At 33.1% G+C, this 23,407-nt stretch overlaps 1 protein-coding gene across 1 annotated transcript in view; it reads right to left on the bottom strand.

The window, feature by feature from the left end:
• The window catches only part of LOC107287655 (neurobeachin), a 129,544-nt gene that overhangs the window by 86,931 nt on the left and 19,206 nt on the right, over window positions 1–23,407 (bottom strand). The window contains exons 10-16 of the mRNA XM_015816182.1: window positions 20,153–20,306; window positions 16,821–16,829; window positions 14,029–14,209; window positions 8,542–8,672; window positions 7,176–7,283; window positions 5,085–5,253; window positions 2,322–2,417 (exon numbers count right to left, since the gene is read on the bottom strand). Coding sequence (XP_015671668.1) covers window positions 2,322–2,417; window positions 5,085–5,253; window positions 7,176–7,283; window positions 8,542–8,672; window positions 14,029–14,209; window positions 16,821–16,829; window positions 20,153–20,306 — 848 coding nt within the window. The remainder of the gene's footprint in view (window positions 1–2,321; window positions 2,418–5,084; window positions 5,254–7,175; window positions 7,284–8,541; window positions 8,673–14,028; window positions 14,210–16,820; window positions 16,830–20,152; window positions 20,307–23,407) is intronic.

The raw sequence follows: 23,407 nt of genomic DNA, 5'->3' as shown, positions 1-23,407 counted from the left end.
TTCTTCACACCTGACACAGTGGTGTCGTTAAGCACAATATCATGTGATTGCTATTTTTGATCCCTTGCTGGTTTCCCTATTAACTTTGCTTTGTGGAAGTCAGCAATGAAGGTCACAAATTACAATCATATGGCCCCAGGATGCTGCAATTTTCTAATTGTGAGTCAGTTGCCAAGTGCCCAGATCATGATCATGTGATCACAGGGATGCTATGATAACCAGAACTTTGAGGACCTGTCATAAGTATCACTCAATCAGTGTCATCATAACTTCAAATGATTACTGAACAAGGGGTCATTAAGCCAGGGTCACCTATAGTAATAATAATATAGAATTAAAGAAAATGGAAAATTGCCTGTTTTTTAAGAATGAATAATTTCTTATAGATTTCTTGGATAATAATTTCTTGTATTCTAGCTGCAGTTTTGATAGTACTGATCAACACAAATCAATAAGTGTTTTCAGGCTCACTATCACCTCAAGTAACTTCTTTCATGGAGAGGCAATGGGCCCAGAGCATTGTGTTGCAAGTTCATTTTATTTATGATTACAACCTGATGTTATTTGGAAAAAATTAAAATATGCTAAAATCTAGTAATCTCCCTGTCCATTTATAACAAATATTTATATATTTTTTAAAAATGTATTAAGTTAAAAACTAACACTGCTATGACTACCAGCTAGACTTTCATTCTTCATTTTTCTTATCCACAGTACCTGCTAGTTCTACAAATGTGGATCAAAATTATTTTTTCAAAGAAGGGAACAAAGACAAGACAACTGAAACTTGGCATTCTGCTAGCTGGATAAAAATGAAAAGAAAACAAAACATAACATACCCAAAGGTGCTTTTTCACAAGGCAACTGGACGTGTCTTCAGCTGAAGAAGCTTCTTAGATGAGAAGCAAAACATCTTCAAAGATAAGAAAGTCTAGTTGCCTTGTGAAAAAGCTCTTTTAGGATAACTATGACCTGGTTAACTGAGAATCTCCATAGACAAAACATAACACAGTGGGACAATTTGCTGTCACATTAATTTTAAGGACTGAAAAGAACACCAAGAGGTTATCAAGAATTTGGAAATAAATGGAAGAAATTGAAGGACTAATAAGGCTAGGGAGATTCCGAAGGGTAGGTGCTAAGAATGGCTAGGGAGAACAGAACTAGGCAGCATAGATGAGCATTAGTAAGGAATCTGGGAAAGCCTATGACAAATTAGTGATACAACCTTGAGTAGGCTGAATATATGTGTAATTTTAGGGATAATGGAGAGGATGGATGTATATGCTTTGGAGAGATTAGTTTTTTGGCACTGGTAATAAAAGATGACATTTCTTTATATATTGTGTATAGATGTTTAGTGTTGGAAATGTGAAGCATGTGGGTATTTTATAACATATATTTCAGGAAATTATAGCTTTTAATTGAAATAGTTTTCAACTAGAAAATTGTGGCTTCAAAACTGTTTGGTTTTGTAACCTCACTAGACTGCCTTTTTATATACTTGGTATTTTGCTGCACAGCAATAAATGTTCTCACTGCACTAAGCCAAAGTCATCTGTCTTCTGAACTAAATTAATATTCCTTTATTTCTTGAACAGTCTTTGTATGACTTTAACTTAAGCATTTGGGGCTGTCATTATGGGATTTTAATATCTATCTAACAATCCAATTCTTATTAAAGTACAGCTAATATTAGACAGTGCATAGAAAAAAAGGATAGATAAGAATTTGTATAGTTATTTATACTATTTGCAAAACCCTGTACTGTATATCAGTTGGGAGAGAAATGTCATGCTGTATGGAAGAAAAAAGAAGAAAGTTGTGCATCATTTTTTTCTATAATAGACTAAAACAGAGGGGAACAAGTGACTGCTCCTAGAAGTGATATCAATTTTTTTGTCCTCAGTGGTATCTCCAATCATATTGTCTGCCTACTGAAAGGAAAAATAATTGGAAGTTTTATAGAAAAAGACATGTTTCTAAATCAAAAGAAACAAAGACTTTAGAAAATGCAATAAACTATATTTCAGGAATATAGCACTATATAACTTCCTTATACGGCAGTATTCTTTTAAAGGGTTGAAGTATATTTCTCTACAGTATTAAATTTTAATACTGTTAAAAATTAAAAATTGTAATCCTATAATACTGTTAATAAATAAGAAGTAGAATGTTCATAGTATCATTGCCAGAAAACTCTGATCTATATGTAACCCCAAAATCATCTTCTTGATCAAGACTTCTTATTATAATTAAGTTATTGAATTATATAATATGAAATAAGTGTGGCAAAGAATAGGAGGTTATGTTAAAATTACCTTTATAAAATGAGTGGGTAAAGCTCTGTTCAGGTATTAACTTGGCAAGGAATCCATGGTTCAAACTTGGGTGTGGGATAGATGGTATAACCACAACTGTGAAGAAAATCATGGAGTCAATTGTGAGCCAGCTACTTATTGCCGGTAGTTTGGTCCACTGAGGATCCATGTCAGAAGTTTATTGAAACATGCAAACAAGGCACTAATAATTTATCGGGGAGAAATCTAGAAAAATAAGATACTTGCAAATAATACAACATACAAAGAAAAAACATTTACATGAAAAGACAGGTATACATAAATTAGACAGAAACATTTGGAATTTATTTAGGAAACAAAATACAAACAGAAAAATACATTATCTGTAGCACAGCCACAAATGATAGGCAAATTCTAAGGGAAATCCCCTAAAAAAGAAGCAATATAATTTTATTATTTACAAAAAAATTAATGCAGGAATAGTTAATTACTTAATCATGATTTGAATGAAGGAAATATACCATGTACTTTATTGTATAAAAATGGGAATCAGTAATTTTATTTTAAAATAAAAATAGTTCACAATGTAATAGAAACAACATGAAATTTAGTTAACTAAAATATGTTTGAAAATAAATAAGTGCAAAATCCTATATTACAATGTGTAGTGATTTGGCCACTGATTTTTAAACAACCTTATCTGAGAAGAAAGGATTAGATTTACATGGCATAGCCATACACATTTTTAAAATATGATTCTCACACAAATGTATTTTTTTTAATCCTATCAAAATTCTTCAAGCATTTAAGTCCAAAACATTTATTTTAATTAGGTGAACTGATGGTAATGTTATTTTATTTTAGTATCAGACTTTTCATGAATCAATGTTGTTATTTAATATGATAATCAATGTCTTAATAAGATATTTATAACACCCAAGAGCTAAGTTTTAAAAAACATATATACTGCTACAGATTTGATTTTCAAATCTTTGCCTTAATGATACTGAAATCATGGGAAGATTCGCTTTCCAGGGATATATGAAATGAAGACATTGTGCTTAATTGCTCTATTCTAGTTACTTTAAAAATGTCTTTTGGCACCAATTCTATTACTACCTACTTGGAAAGAAGACACATGAATACATAAGATTATATTGTAGAAAATATATAGCTATTCTCATTATATACAGTAGGTAGTTCTAACAAAAAGATTAAACATTTCGGGAACTGGACTTTGATAAGATTTCTCTTTTTTAAATTATGTTTAAATTTAAACAAATGGAAACTGATCCAAACTAATATTAGAATGCTCACTGTATTTCATTTCATTAGAATATACTTATTGCATCATTTGTGAATAGTCAATCCTGAAAAAGACATGTGCAAGGGAGCTATTTACAAAATATTAAAAGTCTACAAAGAAGGAGAAAGATGAGAAGCATGGAGGGATGCCAAAAGAAAAGGAAGGATTTGCCATCAATTTTGGCTCTCTTTCCAATGCTTGCAATATAAATAAAATATTCCAATGAGAGAATCTTTAAAGAGTCTCATCAAAAGCATTTCTGCTTCTAAAGAAAGGTTTCACAAGTAAGAATTCACACGCATATTAAGATATTGTCTTCCCAAAGGAATGCACATTAGAGAAAAGAAAGTTTTATGACTTTGCAGTATGACCCAGGGTAAAAGTTGGTTTCAATCCATCTCTCTTGAAACAAACAGCACCTAAATCATGTTCATCAAAACTGAATCAACAATCCTAGACAATTAGACTACTAAAAGCAAGTTTCTAGAAATACACTATTATACTAGAATTCCCAAACAAGTATCTTAGTAGCAAAGTTAGGACATGTAGACAGACATATTTTCTAGCAACAAAATTTCTGCTAGCTTTGCAGATCTCCAATAAGTAAATTTAATTCCATTTTTATTAAGAGATAACAATGCCTTCATGCCATGTACTGTATCTAAAATTTACCTAAATGTTCCCAATGTTTATAAAAACTTCAGTTCTGCCTAAATATAATACTATTCCCCTTTTGTGGATAATTAGATTTTTATCTATGCAAAATATATTTTTATTTCCTTTCATTGATTAGATGATAATTTCTAATGATTCCTGTACTGGCAACATGGAGTGATGGAAGTCAGTTGCCAAATGGCAAATACTATCATTCAAATAGTAGGAGTCTTTACAAGCTAGATGCATATAAGTAAAAATAGACCAGTATACTTTTATTTTATTAATATAAAATGTCTGTCCCTCTCTTCTAATACACATGTATCATACTGCATCGACAGTTGTATTATTGTTAATATTCAAATGACACCATATCCAAGTAAAATTATTTGCTCTAGTTTGCCATGACAGGGATTCTTTTTTCTTAGAGATGTTGATAAGTGAAGAAATTAAATATGGAATTTTGTGCAAGCAAAATATAGATTTTATTTTAATTTATTTATTAGTATTATTATGGTGTAAAATAGCCAGCCACTAAAGTGTAACAAAGTAATGGAATTATGATTTGAATTCAAATCACATGATGAACATAAAAAATGATTTTATGGAAAAAATGGAAAAGTAATTAGCTTGTGTCCTGCAATTAATTATATGCTTTGGAAGAAGAGTCTCGTATCTTAATCCCTAAGACCATCCTGTGCTAAAATAGCGAAAAAACAAGAAATATTTTCAAAGATTAATAGGCATTCTTTATTCTTCAGTTTCTACATTCAAACATCAAGTGTCCCAACAGTTCCTCAGCATTAACTGAAAAACAGCAGTACCTGTACTTGTTGGTGAATTTATTTCTTGCCTGATATTTCTACCTGCCTGGCTTCCAGACCGTGCAGTTTCTCGTTGTGGTTCAAGAATATCCCGGTATTTGGAAACCATTAAAACAGAAATGAAGTAAACCACAGCCAAAGCTAAAAATTGTGCCTGTTTGCTATCATCCTGTTGAAGAAAAGAAAAACATACAAACACACAAAATAAAATACTATTAAAATACACAATAAAGTTATCATTTCCTCTCTTAATCAATGCTATGGAGCAAATTACTAAAATTAAAAACAAACAAGCTGCCATATTGCAATTATTTAAACATTCCCTTGATTGGCCTTTAAATATATGAACATTTCTTTCACCTTCCCAATATGAATGTATAGCCTGTTACAGAGGGGTATGACTTAGTCTTCATAAATTATTATCTCAGAGGAAGTTAAGAAAGTTATGAGAACTACCACAAAGTTGTAAATAAAATTAAATATATCAAATATATCATGTACTTAACTAGAGATTCTCAAACCAGTTTGTGATTTCTCTCAGAGGGGAATTGGGACAAGGCTGAGTGACTTAGAAGGAGACCATAAAATGTTTTGAATAGTTAATCATGCCTATGCAGAAAAAACAGGAATCATGCTATTCAGTTTGGCCTTTCCTCACTACAATTAAAATAACTGTAAGTAGTTGTCACAGGCATGACTATATTTTATACTATAGAGTTATGTACCAATTTTGTAGGGAAGTTTTTGCAAATTGATTTTGTAGAAACTCAAAAAGTTATTTCTCTATCTGAAGTGTTGTTTGAAAAGGTTCTGCTGGCCAACTGTGCTAACACAATACTAAAGACTTTAAATTATTTAAAAAAAAAAAACCTGTGTCACTGAATAGTCATTTAAAGAGATTTCTCCCATCCTTCTCTACTATTTCATAGAATCGTAGAGTTAGGAGGGACCAGGAAAGACTTCTAGTCGAACCCTTTGGCAAAAGCAAGAGTCCTCATACCATCTTAGACAAATAGTTGTACAATCTTTTCTTGAAAAACTCCAGCAATGGAGCACCCACAAACTCCAGGAGACAGGCTATTTGTCACAAATCTTTCTATTTCCTGCTATTTCTATTTCCCACTATTGCAGAAAACCAAAGAATGTGTGTGTTGTTGCAATCAAATATAGTATAGTCATTTCAACTGGTTGTATTCTGTTCTGATTTCAGAGGCTGACTATCTTGGTTGATTAGTAAATCTTGCAAAGTAATCAGGAATCCACCTGATCCATCAGTGGCTTGTGTGGGCCATCTTAATTGGCATTTGATCCCTAAAAAGGTTAGGTATTATCAGTGATCTGTTCTTGACAACAAGTTAGTGCTAAATCTATCTGTAAATTACAATAATCTGTCCAACAAAAACTAAATTAAGTATATATCCTCCAATATGTTGGAATCAGATTATCAACTAACGTAAATCCAAAGTTATTTTAGAAATTCTACCCGCTCCAAATGACGCGTCTTGAGCTTCAATACTATATTTCTCCAGCTTACCCATTTTCGATGAAGCAAAAGTCATTTATAAGATTACCTTAATTAACTTAGAACTAAGGAGAAACTTCCTGACAGTTAGAACAATTAACCAATGGAACAACCTGCCTCCAGAAGCAGTGAATGCTTCAACACTGGAAGTTTTTAAGAAGAGACTGGACAGCCATTTGTCTGAAATGGTTTATGGTTCCCGCCTGAGCAGGGGGTTGGACTCAATGACCTACAAGGTCCCTTCCAACTTTATTATTATTATTATTATCATTATTATCATTATTATTATTATTATTATTATTATTATTATTATTATTATTATTATTATTATTATTTATTTATTTATTTATTTATTTATTTATTTATTTATTTATTATTATTTATTATTACCAGTAAGTAAAGAAGTTGGACAGAAATACACCAAACCTTTAAGCTGCATAAACGTTTAAGCTGAAATAATGAATTTCTACACTAGGCAAAGATAAATGTATAAGAATCTGTTCACCATTAATACACAAAGCACAGATTTTAAATACTTTCTTTTAAAGCTGCAGCATAATAATACTTACCACATCACGAAATACAACTGCTCGTAGACGATTAATATCAACATCTTGAAGAAGCCTATCTGGATCTTTAATTGGGGATAGGTTACCAGGAACATTTTCCAATGGAGTCTAAAAATGCAATAATTGCATAGTTTTAGCAAATTGTAGTCTTAGCTCTTGAAGTCTTAGCTCTTGTCACTAAACAGGTAATTTGTATTTTATTCATTTCAAAGTTATCATATGAAGCTGGTTTTAGATTTAAAATTTGGCACTCCAATGCAATTGGCTCTTACTAGAACAATGCTAAAATCAAGTTTATGTTGCCATCAGTTTATGTTTCAATTGGTTCCTATATGCCCATGTGCTGGTGAGAATGTTCCAATATTGTCATCCAACAGCAATAATATGAGTGTTATACTGGTTGCCCATTTTTTATGAGTGCAATTTAAGATGCAATTAATAACTTATTAAATCTTACATAGCATTGGACCTGGGAAGCTGGGAGACTGTCTGCCTCAGGCACACCTATAAAGATTCACTATTCTCCAGGAACTACAGCACGACAGACTCAGAAGCAAGCAATTGTTTGTTGGATCTCCCTTCTGCAGAAACACATATGCTCACTAGTAACGTTCAGATAGCTTGTGAAGACCTCAGGAATTGATAAAGTAGGTATGTAGAATATATAAGACATGTTATTAGGTCTTATGAGGGACCAATTGTCTTCAATCACTTCTGCCTGCCCAGTATGTTCCTGCATTTTCCTTATGAAATGTTGTAACCTTGCAGGACAAGGCTGCTGTTCTGACCTTTGGAACAGCATCCCCCACAGAAATGGACAACGGCCTCCTAGGTTTCTAGAAAGCTTTTAAAACCTGGCTTTGTCCCAAGCCTGGGATTAATGTATTATTGTTTGGGGGGGGGACTCTGTTTGGTTTGATTTGTGTCACTTTTAAGATCATTTTAGTCCAGAGCATATGGTTTTATGATTTATCTGTTTTTACAGATTTTTTGCTTTTTTTAAAGTTGCCCAGATTTCATTGGAGTTGGGTAGCTATAAAATTTTTAATAAATAAATAAGTGCTATAACTGATCTGGAATTATTTATGATTGACATTTATTTCGTCAATGATACTGTTAATAGCTTTTTAACCTCTTAGATCCACTTGTCTGAAGGAGTAAAGAATACTGATAATAAATGCAACTGTTCATAGCAAATCCAAATCCTGTCTCAAGATTATGAAATATATAAGAAAATAATTTTGGAATTGTCAAACTGTGAAGTTATCCCTATCTTTCTAATGTACTGGATAATAGTTTTTTTTCTCTTTTCCTTTTCACTTTTAATGGAATTCTTTTAATGTAATTTTAAAAGAAAATATTGTACCTTGTTGGTAGTAGTTGCACTTATACCCTGAAGAGTCTCTTGTGTTTTACTGCAGATTAGTGAAGATTTGTTTACTTTCTCCCTTTGTCTTTGTCGACATTCCAAACAATTTCTCACAGCAACACAACAAACTAAGTAATCAAAAGATATATATGCATATTAATTACAACTACTATGCATTAATAAAGCCATTAAAATAGCAATGAAATCAATAAATCAAAATGCAAATTCTATCAAAATGAATTATTATAGTATGTAGGATTGTTATGTTTGGATGTATTTATGAACAGATAAATTAAGGTTAGTATTAGATGTGTTTCTTAATCTTAATCTTGTGTATTTATATGTATCTGCTATTGCTGAACATTTATTTAACAGCAACAGAACAAAGGTTCCGTTTTAGGCCCAGTACTCTTCAATATCTTCATAAATGACTTAAGATGAGGGAATTGAAGGGGAACTCATTAAATTTTCAGATGACACCAAACTGACAGAAGTAGCCAACACACCAGAAGACAAACTCAGGATCCAAAAAGATCTTGACAAACTTGAACAATGGGCCCTATCCAACAAAATGAGTTTCAACGTGGAGAAAAGCAAAGTCTTACCGTTAGTCAGGAAAAACCAAAGGTACAAATACAGATTGGGTGAGACCTGGCTTAAAAACAGTAACTGTGAGAGGGACCTTGGAGTCCTATTGGACAATCACTTGACTATGAGCTAGCAGTGTGCAGCAGCAACCAAAAAAGCTAATACAATCCTGGGTTGTATAAATAGAGGCATAGAATCAAGATCACACAAAGTATTATTACCGCTTTATAAAACCCTAGTAAAACCACACCTGGAATACTGCAGCCAATTTTGGTCACCATATCACAAAAAAGATGTTGATAGTTTGGAAAAAAATCGATGATCAAAGGCCTGGAGACTAAAACATACGAAGAATGGCTACGGGACTTGGGTTTGGCTAGTCTACAGAAAAGAAGAAATAGGGAAGACATGATAGCAGTGTTCCAGTATCTGAGGGGCTGCCACAGGGCAGAGGGGGGCAGGTGATTCACCAAAGCACCAGAGGGAAGGTCTAGAAACAATGATTGGAAACTGATCGAAGAGAGAAGCAACCTGGAACTAAGGAGAAACTTCCTGACAGCGAGGACAATCAAACAATGGAACAGCTTATCCCCCAGAAATCGTGGGCACTCCAACACTGGAGATTTTAAAGAGGAGACTGGACATTAACCTGTCTGAGACGGTGTAAGTTCTTCTGCTTGAGCAGGGGGCTGGAGTAGAAGACCTCCAAGGTCCCTTCCAGCTCTATTCTATTCTAAATTACACAACGGAATATATTTAAGTATTTTTAATTTAAAATAGGAAGGAAGGGGGAAGAAATTTAGGACCAATATGTAAATTATTTTAGTGAGGGCCATGAATTTCATACGAAAGAAGAATGAGCAGGCAAGGTATAACTAAGATGGGGTTCATAAAATTAAAAAAAAAAGCAGAAAAAAATATTTCGGCATGTAAGTAAATGCATTATACAAAGCAGGTGACAAATTAGTGACTACAGAGGGTATGTAGCAATGACATACCTTTAATATACATTAGGTGTAAGGCTTAATTTTTTGGCAAATTAATAAAAACACATTGTAACAATTATACTTCTGTTTGTGATTTTGAGACGAACTGATGATCAAAGTATGTAATGTAGAACCCAGGCAAGATTTTTATATGTGGGAACTAAATGTTTTCAAAGGTATAATTATTTGGTCATCTGAGAACCACAGTGAATGATGCTATGATGATATCTGAAAAGGGAGTAAAGGGGAAAAGAAGGTTCAAGTTCTTTTTTGTTTTGGAAAAGAGATGTTATATTTTATGGTTAATCTTACATACCATATATAAGATATAACAGATGCCTAATGCATCTACTTATTTTATTTTTAGTAAGAAATGGAAGGGAAATGTCATGGTGTTATTTAGCATTTTACTCCAAATTAGGTGACACAATCCTGAAAGACCATAAGAGGCACAAAGAGGAACCAGAGCTAGAACTATCTGTAGGGGTCAAAAAAAATCACATTGGCAGCCACACCCATTTGACTGAAGCCTCATGATACATAAAGAGTGGAGGAGACACCTGGTTTGAGCAATGCCTATCTTTCATCTAACTATCAGGTAATCTGATATACATAAGGTAATGATTGAAGTTAAGAACTCTTAGATAAAATGAATTTTAAACTCCTTAAAGGCAATATGTTTATTAGGACAAATAATGTTTCAAGCTTTTGAATTTTCAAAAACAAACTTGTCTTACTCTCATAGCCAAGAAATGTTGAGAGTTTAAAACTGGGAACACAGTTGAGATTCTATCAGTTGCACCTTCAGTTGAATATACAAAATATACAAAAAAATCAAAACAATTGATTTCTGTCAACTGTTCAGATACAAGAGAACTACTGCACTCGTCCAGAGGACAAAGTTTTTGTGTATTGAACTGATGATACCAATACAAAATGCTCATTCTCTAGGATAAAACAAGGGATTAAAAACTAAGAGGAGACAGAAATCCAAAAATTGGACCCAATGGCTTCTATTTCAAATCAAATTAAAATATTCCTCCACAATTATTACTAGAATTAACTGCCCAGCTCAACTGATTAAAAAATCAACCTCAAAAAGAAAATGAACATGTCTTTAAAAGTTGTGTATTTTAAAAGGTAATACAAACTTGTTGGAATGTAGCTATTTTGTGGCCTGAGGTAGATGGAAAAAATGGAGTGTCTATAACATGAAAAATTTATAAATTTAAATAAATTTGTTAGAATTCTTGAATTTCTGAAGTTTCTTCTATATCCAAGTCAAGTTTTGAATAAGCTTTCCATTTCTCTTTCTAAGTCGTCTTTCCTCAAATCCTCAGGTGTATTTCTGAATCTCAGGTTATTTTTTGGTAAGTCTGTTTCACTTATTTGGGAAAGTAATTTAACTTTCAACTTATTTAATTTTGTCTTTTGGGTTGCCTGAACTGAAGGTAACATAATTCCCAGTGTCTTGCCTATAATATTTTTAATGCAAGTGTTTTACTCTTGTGTTTAATTTAATTAATTTGTTATATTTATCAATAAGGCAATCCTTAAAAGCATAATATTTACATTAGGCAAGCATATACAAAATTGACACTATTTCAGTTATATAACTGTTTACTGTTATAATGATACATTATATTTTGCTTCCTTTTTGTTTGTTTTTTCCCTTTTTAAAAAAATTTGTTATGCTTTCTTTTTTCTTGATAATGTATTTATATCCATGAGTACCATTGTGTTTTGCTCCTTTTTTCTGTTATTTTTTAAAAAGCAATAAAAATAAAAATTGAGCCTTAAAACAATCTAATTTTACTTCCAAATTCAACTCTAGGTAGTGGCCCATTACACAGACATAGAATTTCTTTAAAGAAGAAATAATCCAAATTACACTTTTATTTAGGTAATGGACAATGGAGCCACCCAAATAGAACTTTCCTGTTTTAATTAAAACTCACTTAATAATCCTTATGTCTTTTTCACTATGCATCTTTTTCTTTCTTCTTTTGGGATTTAGGAACAGATGCTTTTGTGTTCTAAGACAGCTTAATTTCTAAAACTGCTTATTTTTCTTCTTTTGAATGGTCAATAGGGTTGACCATTTTTTCTTATAATAGTCTTCTTATAATAGTTTTTAAAATGATGAACTGATTTATAAGCAGGATAAAATCAATCACAGATGGTGATGATGATGACTTTGCTTCCCTTATCTGAATTTATTTTCCTCTAATCAGCTTTGTTTAGTCTACACATTATTTGGTGTTATTATGTTTTCTTTTTTATGAATTTCATGAGATATTTAGAACCACAAGAGGGAGCTCTGACACAAGGAACCTCTATGTGAATTTGTAATTTGGAAGCAAATTTAAGATTTGGATTAGAAAAATGCTTAGACTTTTAATATAAAGAATGACAGTATTAAAACTTTATTTTAAGATTTTAAATCATGTTTAGATTTAAGATCTGCATTCTTTACACTTTTTGTCTCATACTGGATTATCTAGTGTTATAAATTATGATACCCAAGTATTACTGCATTTTAATGTATCTAATATCTTTATCTATCAAATTTATTCGGTCTTGTTTAATGAAAAGAAATTCTGTAAAAAAAAAACTATAAAAAAATGTGAAGACGACACACCAAAAAAAGAGGAAATGACAAAAATGGGTCCACATTTTTCAGTCAACAGATGTCCTAGTTATTTTATCGAAAAATAAACTCTTATTACAGATGAATTATACATAATTGAAGATAATGATTATGATTATGATTATGTATTAGCAGCTTGGTATTTATCTTAGCAATCACATATTTTTTTCCAAGATGCTTTGTCCCCAACTTGGTCCTTCAGGTCTTCCAAGGATGCAGCAAACACCACTGTAACCGAGTCCATCCACTGTTGTTGCTTCTCTTGTTTCTCTTCATTTACTTTTCCCAGCATTAATCTTCTCCAGAGAGCTAGGTCTTCACAAAGCATGTCCAAAGAAGGATAATCTGAGCCTGAATATTTGTGCTCTAGTAAAAACTCTGGGTTGATTTGTTCAATGATCATTTGTTTTCTTGGCTGTCCATACTATTCTTAGGAATCTTCTCCAACACCAAAGTCAAAAACATCAATAGTCTTTCTATCCTGTTTCTTCAAAGATATCGGTTCCCTAATACAGTATTGCTAAATTAACACAACTGACAGAAATTGAGGTATCAGCCATATTTTTCTGCTCTGGTTCTGAACTAACTTACTTAATAATGAATTCTTAGAAAACCTGACAGTTTGCAACTATTTTATAGAACTTCTGCTATAAAGATACTAAGGCTCCAGATTTTATATATTTTTATTTATGGCCAACACACCTTTGATAACTTGCATACTCCAGTGATAAATGAAAATGGTAATTTTAGATATAATACTTTAGAGCAGTATAATATGTATATCAATTGTTTGCTTAAAATATATTTAAAATGTATTTCTTGTTCAGCTGTATTATAATTATCAGAAGAAAAACAAATGATGGTATAAAACAGACTGTACAGATACTGACAATTGTTACTAATTGGGGGAATCTGTAATTGCTAGAACAAGATATTTCCCCTAAAGGTGAGGAAAAGCAGAAATAGCCTCAAAAGAAGCCAAACCCATTAACACATCACACGATTAAATGACAATGTTATTTTTTCATTAGAAATTTATCTGTGTTAGAATTCAAATATTAAACCAAAGGTCTCTCTATAATTAGGTATAGAGAGGTAACAGTAGGTTAAAAATCTTAATGTTCCATAAAATATTCTTTCTTACTCAAAATCAAGCAAGCTTCCACGTTTAAGGGTTTTTTCCTTTCCCCACACTAATACCTAGTTTAATTGGTCTATATGTAATTACCTAGTGCACTGAACTGTTCTATGGAAACTTACCAAGCCTTAGACACTGTCGCATTAAGCCTCCAGAAGACATATTTTTTTCAGCTTCAATTTCACTAAAATTTAGTGAACTGGCAAATACTAGCACATCAACCATAGCCATCAGCCGGCTGAGAAAAGTTACTGCTGTTTCCGCTGACATACCCTGAGTTACTTCTATATTCTCCAATTCCGTCTTGAAAAGAAAGGCATAACATTAGATTTCTAATGTGGCACACATGTGAATACATTATATGCATAAACATTTTTTTCATTTCTTCTCTGCATGTTGACTATGGTGAAACAGAGAATAAATAATGTAAATAGCAACAAATATGAAAAATTACCTTTTCATGCATACTATGTAATATAAAATCCCTAGAACAAAAGCTATTTATATGAACTAACTTCAATAAAGTAACCATATAAGTTAAACAGAATGGATTTTCAGTTTTCTGTTAAAGGAATACAAGTGAATAAGAAAATTGCATAAATTGGCTATACCTTTCTTCTCACTGGAAATTAAGAGCAAAATACCATGAACATGACATGTTATGTAGAACTAAGACTTTGATCAGAATGTAAAAAGCATTCTTGGCAATATGTACCCAAAAAAGTACAATTCATTTTTTACCTAGAATATCAAATAAAACAACAGATAGCTGTTTCTTTCATGAAAGTGTTCCAGTAGGCCACATCTAATTAATGTATGTCTGCGCACACAAATACACAGTTCATGCAACTGTTTTTAAAGATAATGTTATGGATGATGGGAGATAATGTTGCAAAGGAATTACTTGGCATTAATTCTAAGTAATTTTCCAAACATAGTTTTGTGAATTTTATTCATGTAACAGTTCTTTGAAAATTCAGTTTTTAAATATCTAACATTAGAGTGTCATGAACATTGAGTAAATATAATGCACTTAAATAAAGTATTATTTATGTCTTGTAATAATATACTAAAAACACTTTTAAAAACATTAACAATATTCATTTTTTCCATGTTTCAGAAGCTGCAGTACCTCTTTTAACAATGGTAAGCTATGAGAAACAATTTTGTAATCATTTCTGCAAAAAATTCTATTATTAATCTTGATATAAAACCACTATATACAGACATACTATATACAGTATAATGTATGTGTTCATGTGACTTGTGTGTGTGAGAGAGAGAAAGAAAAAAGAGAAATCTCAAATCACACCTTTCTTCTAATTTATTCAAATCCAGTACATACATACACACACACACACAAACATATATATATTTGTGTGTGTATGTATATATGTGTGTGTGTGTATGTATATATATGTGTGTGTGTGTGTGTATGTGTGTGTGTGTGTGTGTATGTGTATGTCTCCGATAAACTGAACTCCGGGATAAATATAAAAAACAAACTGTTTTATTACTAAGCACGACGCGATTAGGAGCAATACGGTTGACTAGGAGGGAGCGAGGGGAGGAGGGACCAATTACTCGCTCCATGAGCAGATCGTTGAAACAGCCAGCTACATAAACGGGCTAGCCAGCTTTTACTCTGACGATGTCGGCAGAGGACCGACGAAAGCTTAGTAATAAAACAGTTTGTTTTTTATATTTATCCTGGAGTTCAGTTTTTATATTTCTATATATACATACTCATACATATATGTTTAATAATTTAACTTAATAATTTAAAATGTATTTTAGTCTTCACTAATTAAAAACCAAAATAGAAAAATCTATTTTAATAGTGGAACACTGTGCAAACACTGAAACAGGACTCTTTCCTCATTAAAATAAAGAAAAAATAGTGAGTTGCTCTATGGAAAGCTTTCGTTACTCTCCATTAAACAATTCATTTGGTCAGAAGGTTTGGCATGTTAACTAGCATCTGCATAATTTTAGGAACAAGACCACAGAACAGTTTGTGGTTAGGTTCAGTATAAAAATACAGTTTTACACAGAACTTCTTCAATGCATTCCAGATAACAGAAGAATCAACGAAGTCCTTTACTGGGAATTTATGAACATAGTAAGGGCTAAGATATTTATTATGTTAAAAGCTTTTGTTGGCCACAAGAAACTTCATTAACTTAGACCCATGAAAGCAAAGCTATAATAAACCCTTTTGTTTTAAAGTATCATAAGTTTATTTGCTCTTTTGCTGCTAACCTCCTGAAGTTAAAGAGGTAGTATTGTTTATTCATATTAGAAAATATTATTCAGGTTGCACATGTTAATGTTATCAGTTGTAATTTGCAATTGATTTTATAAGAATTTTATCAATTATAACAGCATTTCACCTACAGTTTGAACTGTAACAAAGCAAAAATGTTATTACCATTCAAGGTGTTCTTTTGAGAGAGAAAAACTATTTAGCCTTTTTTAATGTTATTGTTGAATAACGTTAGAAAAGGTTAAAGCATTTTCTTTAGTTTTCTTCTTAATACTGTTGCAATTAAATAATTCCTTGTTTATTGAGCCAAGATCCTTGGTTCTTGTTGCCCATGAGGTAAGGCAGAGAGAACCGTTATATCATCATGCTCAAGTATCTCAAAGAAGATTAAGGAAGAAGCAAAAGAGAAATGCAAAATCAAGTCTGTTCTCTCTCTCTCTCATGTCATGCTGTATTTAAATAAAAATATTGGAAGTGATGCCCTCTGAATGTGGCTTTTTCTTTCATATAGTTAGATTATACAATCAAAACCCGTTGATAATATATCTACATTTTTTATCAAAAGAGGCTAAATAATTAAAAAATGAACACAGAAAAATTGTCTAATTCTAAAAACTCAAAACTGAAACTTGTAACAATAATACTAACCTTAGAACCCTGGACATGCAATAGAAAAGCAGACAACAGATCACAACAAAAAGAAAAAGAAATGTTACAGTCAAATGAAAATACAATGCAAAACAGAAAATAATATTTTAAAAATCAGGTATTAATTCACAATTTTAAAAGTCAACTTTTATAAACTTGTTTTTTAACTTTAACTTCTTGTATGGCATCACTATAGTTGATACAACTCAAATTAATAAGGAATTAGTACAACATTCATTAATAAAGCATCCATTTGATACATAACTATATATAAGGCTATTAATTAAAAACAGTGTATTTCTTAACATTTGAATATATATATTCACTACAACCAAATATTATATGATCCAGAAATAAGTCATTTGGCAAAAATCTTATAATCGGCTAACATTTCATTAGCTTTTATATAAAACAGTTCTGACTAGAAGTGAATAATATTAAGAACAATTTCTCAAATGGTGTTTTCTTTGGCTCAAAGAAACTCTAGCACAGCAGACCATTAGACATCAGTTATAATACTATGAAATATGCTCCTCAGATTAGCAGACAAAGCAACATAGTCATCTATCAATTTTACCAAATCAGCAGCTGTGTTTTCTCTGAATTGTGTTTATATTTTAAAACAAATTTTAAATCTAATGTATGTATGTATGTATTTATATTTTATATTTCTAAACTATCCATCTTCTTCAAAGAGGGGCTGAATGGTAATATAATAGCTAAATAAAAATATATAAACATTAATATTAAAATTAAATTAGGAATAACATTTTTAAAAGTATAGACTAATGACAATTAAATATTAAAAGGGTAAAAATCCTAAAATGATCATTTAATTTAGCTATTACAAGGTGGGGAGGCACTCATGGAGCAAGCCAGCCCCACATTCATGGTCCTCACACAAGGCCACACATCCCTTTGCAGAAGGCCAAGAGACTTGGGGCTTTCCTCACCACAGAATATTCCACAATGTGGGGACAGCAGCAGAGAAGGCTCTCTATCTAGATTCTGCCGGTCAAAATTCTTTAACTGATGGGAGCCTGACATATACCTTACCTGCCTGATTGAGTGAGACAATATGATGAGATGGAGTAAAGCTGGTTCTGTAGGTAACCTGCCCCTATGCCACATAGGGCTTTATAATTGATAACCAACACCTTGAATTGGATCCAGAAGCAAATTGGTACCCACTGTAGTTCACAAAGCAAAGGTATTGTATGTGTCCTTTTTCTGGGCCGCCAGTATGGCTCGTATGGCCATACTCTGCACTAGCTGAAGCTTCTGGATACTTTTCAGGGGTAGGCCCATGTACATCACATTGTAGTAATTCAGTCAGGAGATGACCAGGGAATGAATCTCCCTGTCCAGGAAAGGGCACAGTTGGCACACAATGTAAAGTTGGGCAAAGGGCCTCCTGGCCACGGCTGTTACTTGCTCATCAAGCAAGAGCTGTGAGTCCAAGAGCACTCCCAAGTTACATACCAGGTCTGGGCTGGTGCACTCTCATCCAAGACCAAAGATGATAAACTCCTGGGTACAGAGGGGCCCACCCATAGCCACTCAGTCTTACTGAGTTACAGTTGTTCCCCATCTAGGCCCCCCCTAGCCACCACCCACCATGAAAGGATGTCCATGCAACACTCATTTCACCTGGGATGAAGATATAACTAGGTATCATTACTGTATTGGTGATACCTCATCCCATGGAGACGTATGATCCCATCCAGAGGTTTCATATAGATGTTGAAAAGGAGTAGAGAGAGCACTGAGCCCTCTCTGTGCTCAGCGGAGGTGCCATGAGCAGGACTTCTCACTTCCTATTAACATCAATTGGGACTGGCCTCAGAGGAAAAAAGTGAATCAGCACCAAACTGTGCCATGTAATCCCAACTCTTCAAGTCAGCCCAGAGGAATGTCATGGTCAATGGTATCAAAAGCCACTGAAGGGTCAAAGAGAGACCTCTATTCCACTCCTTTCAGAGATCATCCATAAGTGTGACCAATCAAGTTTCAATCCTGTATCTAGATCTGAAATCTGACTAAAAAGGGTCCAGATATCTGTTTCCTCCCTGGAGTTGTAAGGCCACCACTTCCTCGAACATTTTTTCTACAAAGGACAGGTGGGAGACTGGACAAAAATTGTCTAACAAGGAAAGATCCAGTAATGGTTTCTTGAGTAGAGCACACCAGCACCTCTTTAAAAGAAGCTGGAATCACCCCCTCCGACAAAGATAAATTCACCAACAGATGGATCCACCCACATGATACCATTCGGGTGGCCTTAACCAGTTAGGAGGAACAAGAATCTAATTCTCAGGTGGTGACATTGCATTAACCAGTTAAGAAGAGCAAAGGATCTAATTCTCAGATGGTGACATTTGCATTCTGCAGGAACCTATCCACTTCCTCATGTCCAACAGAATCAAAGCAGTCCCAGATAACTGGAGAGGTCTATTCCCTGAGCATCTTCACAAGACTTCCACGCTTGGAATTCAATTGTGAAGGAATATAAGCGATTTTATCTTCTAAATGCCTTGAAAATTCCTCTACACAGCCCTGGAGATTGGTCTCCGGATGACCCTTTCCAAGGAAGGTCTATGTGACCTGAAGCAGTACTGTGGGGCAGCATTCTGAAGATGTAATGTATAACTTGTTCTGCATCATCAATGGGATCTCAGATTTGATAGTCAAATCACTTTTGAAACACAAGGATTTTTTTTTAGAATTTCAAATTATATTTTGGTGAGGAATACTGGCCTTTTCTAAAAGAAAGCAAAATATATTTCATTGGGATAAAATAAACAATTATATTTTTAAATGATATTAATAGCATTTTTTCAATGTTTTACTCTCATTTCAAAATTTAAAGATACTACAAAAGTATTTTACTTCATGTTAAACAAAATCTTCTTTCTGCCTGTTTAGCAGAATATGCTATTTTATGACTAACTTTTAAAGATACAATAGCTCTTACGCCAAGTCTGCATTTAAAGCTGTACTAGCTTTACTACAAATAGGGATTTGGAAAGCTCTACTAGATAAGAATAAGATTATGATATAGAAACAGAGCAATGTAATTTGGGAAGTTTATAACCATTTATTTTTGCAGTGCACCTAGCTAAAACACCTATATACATAAATAATAAATTATTATTCTGAAATAATTTTTGTATACAAATTTGATAAAGGCATAAAACTTACATCCTGTAGATTAAAAAAATGAAAAATGTGAATATTTTCTTCTTATTTAGAAAATCATGCTCAAAACAAGTGTTACTAATATACTAAGTGCAATTTGCAACATATCCATTAGAGGGAAATATTGTACTTACAGTTGGGGATGTTGCTGCAGACAACAGTGGCAGAATTCCTCCACATGCAATAATAATATTGTCTACCATTTGAGAGATGAGGTGGATTGTATTATGTACAAAAATAATATTTTCATTACTATTGACAAAGTCCATAACTGACTTTGTGGAATGACTATTAAAAGAAAAGAAAAAAAGATTATAAGTAAAACTGTAAAGGTGGTTGCTACTGCAAAGATCAAAATCAACTTGTGGACAGAAATAAATCAAATTGAAAAGCAATAAACAACACATGCACACACCCATTTATAACATTTATCTCCTTTGTGATATCAAGTTACAAATATATATTTAACAAGTCTCATGAGTTGACCAAAAACCATTTTAGAGAGGGAACTGAGATATAAACTGCTATTATCCAATCTAGATGAAGAACTGCTGTTATAACATGGCTTGCAACTCAAATAGCTGGTAAAAATATGTTTAGCTAAAACATGGAAGACCTGATCAAGAAAGCTTTAAACTGAAATGCTTTGGAGGTTGGAGACAAAATCCCTGAAGATCCTATGCATTAAAGAACAGTGTGAGAATGTTGCTGTAAAGGAGTCCATGAAAGAGATTCTAAGATAAATCAAAAAGAAAAACAGGCTTGCAAAGTTCAAAGCTGCCAAGCTTTTCAAGGTAGGCTACATCAAGAAACAGACATTGCAAGAAATACTAGAATTCTATTTCATTGTTCTTGGATATAATAACAAAATCTTAAAAGCCTGCAGTTCCCATCTGCCCCCACTTATACCTCGCAGAATAAACATAGGTTTATTATGACTCTCTTTCTCACACTCCTCCTTTCCCAGGGTTAAAGGAGGGAAATGGCTGAAAGAAACCTGGTAGTTTTGCAAGTACAGCCTTGGCCCACTGACAGATATGACTAGATGAGGCATAAAGCAAGAGATTTCCCTTTCCTTTGTTGAAAGTTGGAGAACAGCTCCCAAGGTCAGATCCAAGTTTGTTTGCACAATAAAAGATTGGAGAGATTTTCAGCTTTTGAAAACCTGCATACTCTTGAACAGACCATCTATTTTATTTTTTTAGAAGTTAAGATCATGGTCTTATATACTCAATTCTATATAAATAGCAAAGCACAGAAAACACTGGACATCATTCACATTTCTAGATGTCTGTTTTTGTAGGCTCCATCTGTATCCTGATTGGAGAGGTCCAGTAACCCAAACAGTCCAACTGGGAAGATCAAATCCACATTTTCCAATTTAGCAAAAAGTTAAGTGTTCAGAAAAGACATTTCTGGTATTACTTGTGCAAAGCGGAACTTCTGGGAAAAAATCAGTATATCATCTAAGTATATCAGTACATAATTGTCCAAAACATCAAAAAAAATCACAAATCTGAAGAAGATTGATGGACAATTAATCAGTCCAAATGGGCATTACTGTGTATTCAAATTTGCTATACATATAAAAAGCTGTTAAATATTCATGACCCTTTTTCATTGTGATCAAATTATAGCACCTGTCAAATCCCATTTGGCAAATATGCATGCTTTCCTAAGGTAGTTCACCAATTCTGAAGAGACATTGGGTAATGATTTCTAATGGTCATAGATTTAAAAGAGTGATAAACAAAAGGATAGGATATGTGTAAACAGTACTACTAAGACTTTTGATAGGGAAAGAAATTGCTCCCCATGGACGTTTCATCCAATTTATACCCAACACTAGATATGAATATAACCTATGATGCAGAATGACAAAAATTCCATATGTTAATTTATTTTCATCTGTAGAGGAATTGTACATTGCAAAATGGGAGCAGCTCAAAGCAATTGCCTGGCAATTGTTTCTAGAAGCTTGACTTTCTCTAGTAACTCTGAATTTCGTTGTTGCACCAGAGTCTGGAGGAGTGGACAGCTGTATTTCTACACCAGGGAGTTATAAAAAATAATAATAATAATAAAGAGCACCTGCTTTTTCTCAGTTCTGTGACTTCTTCCTAATTGTCTGAGGGCTTATATGCCAAGCTTATGGAAGTGAAGCCCGATAGATTTCCTGAAGATGAAGTTCTGGAGAGATTCAAACACTAGCTTGCTGTGTGGCCTGCAATTCCATGCTGCAGCAGTGTGTAACTGGCTCAGATGTCTGTACTTTAATCTTATATATCTTAGCTAGGTATCCTAAGGTTCTACAGTAGAAATCACACATTCTCTTTTTCTCTGCACCTCTCCAGAACTGGAGGCCAAGGAGGCCACAAGGAAGGGTGACTGAGTCAAAGAAAGGTAGTGAAATTTCCCCAGATAAATAAGAAAGCTACAGAGGAAGAGATTGGAGTGAAGAGAGGATGTAAAATTATCTCCTCTATGCTTCAATTTATTCAGTTACCTCTCAATTAATACACTATTATTACTTTGTTTAAAACATTTATATAGCCATGCATCTTATAACCAACAATGTTGAAACAATTCTTCCAAATTTTCTGGTGTGTATCAGTTCATCAGCAAGTTTCCTGGTCAATCCAAGCAACTTCATTCCTGTCCACATCTCTGGCATACAGCTGAAAATCAACTACATATTCACAAACTCAGTTATGTTTAGGCTCACCTTGCAACTCTTCCAATTTGCTAGTGATATCCTGGATGAGTTATCAAAAGCAGCTCTAAAACTTTACATGAGGATTACAATTATCCAATAGAAGATCATTATCCTCAATGAGAGACACAATCTCTTTGCAACCCCTTTTTTCAGTAGATTAAGAACAAAGACAATCTTAGAGGGCTCTGTGACAAATTCCCCTGGCCAACTCTCCATAAAAATTAACATTGAGTTGTGAAAGACAGATACTGATCCTGAGTAACTCTCCATTTCGCATTTGTTTTCCAATAATTTCCATGAAAATGAAGCCGCAAGTTGTAGGACAGCTTCTGGTTGAAGCAAGTTTTTTTCCCAATTGCTATGTTAGTTGCAGCATGGCACTGTGCAAGTCCAAGATGTGATTTCAACTTACTGTTGGTTGGAATAATGTCTTGACAACTTGTTCAGATCCTGCCCAAGGATCTGTTGCCATTTTCAAGTTCTAAAAGCAAAATTTGATGCCTCTGTGTTGAGAAATGTGTGAGGCTTTCAAGATTGATATCAGTCCTTTGAGGTAGGCCAAACCAAGAAAAGGGATTCCAGGAATTCAACTTTATGGCTGTAGTATATAATAACAGAATTTTGAAAGCCAAGTTTCTCTCTCCCATTTTATATTAAACAAAATCAAGTTGGG

The sequence above is a fragment of the Protobothrops mucrosquamatus genome, unplaced genomic scaffold (genome assembly GCF_001527695.2).
Source record: "Protobothrops mucrosquamatus isolate PMUCROS unplaced genomic scaffold, P.Mucros_1.0 scaffold411, whole genome shotgun sequence".
NCBI classification, from domain to species: domain Eukaryota; kingdom Metazoa; phylum Chordata; class Lepidosauria; order Squamata; family Viperidae; genus Protobothrops; species Protobothrops mucrosquamatus.
This window is presented reverse-complemented; position numbering and strand designations above follow the sequence as displayed.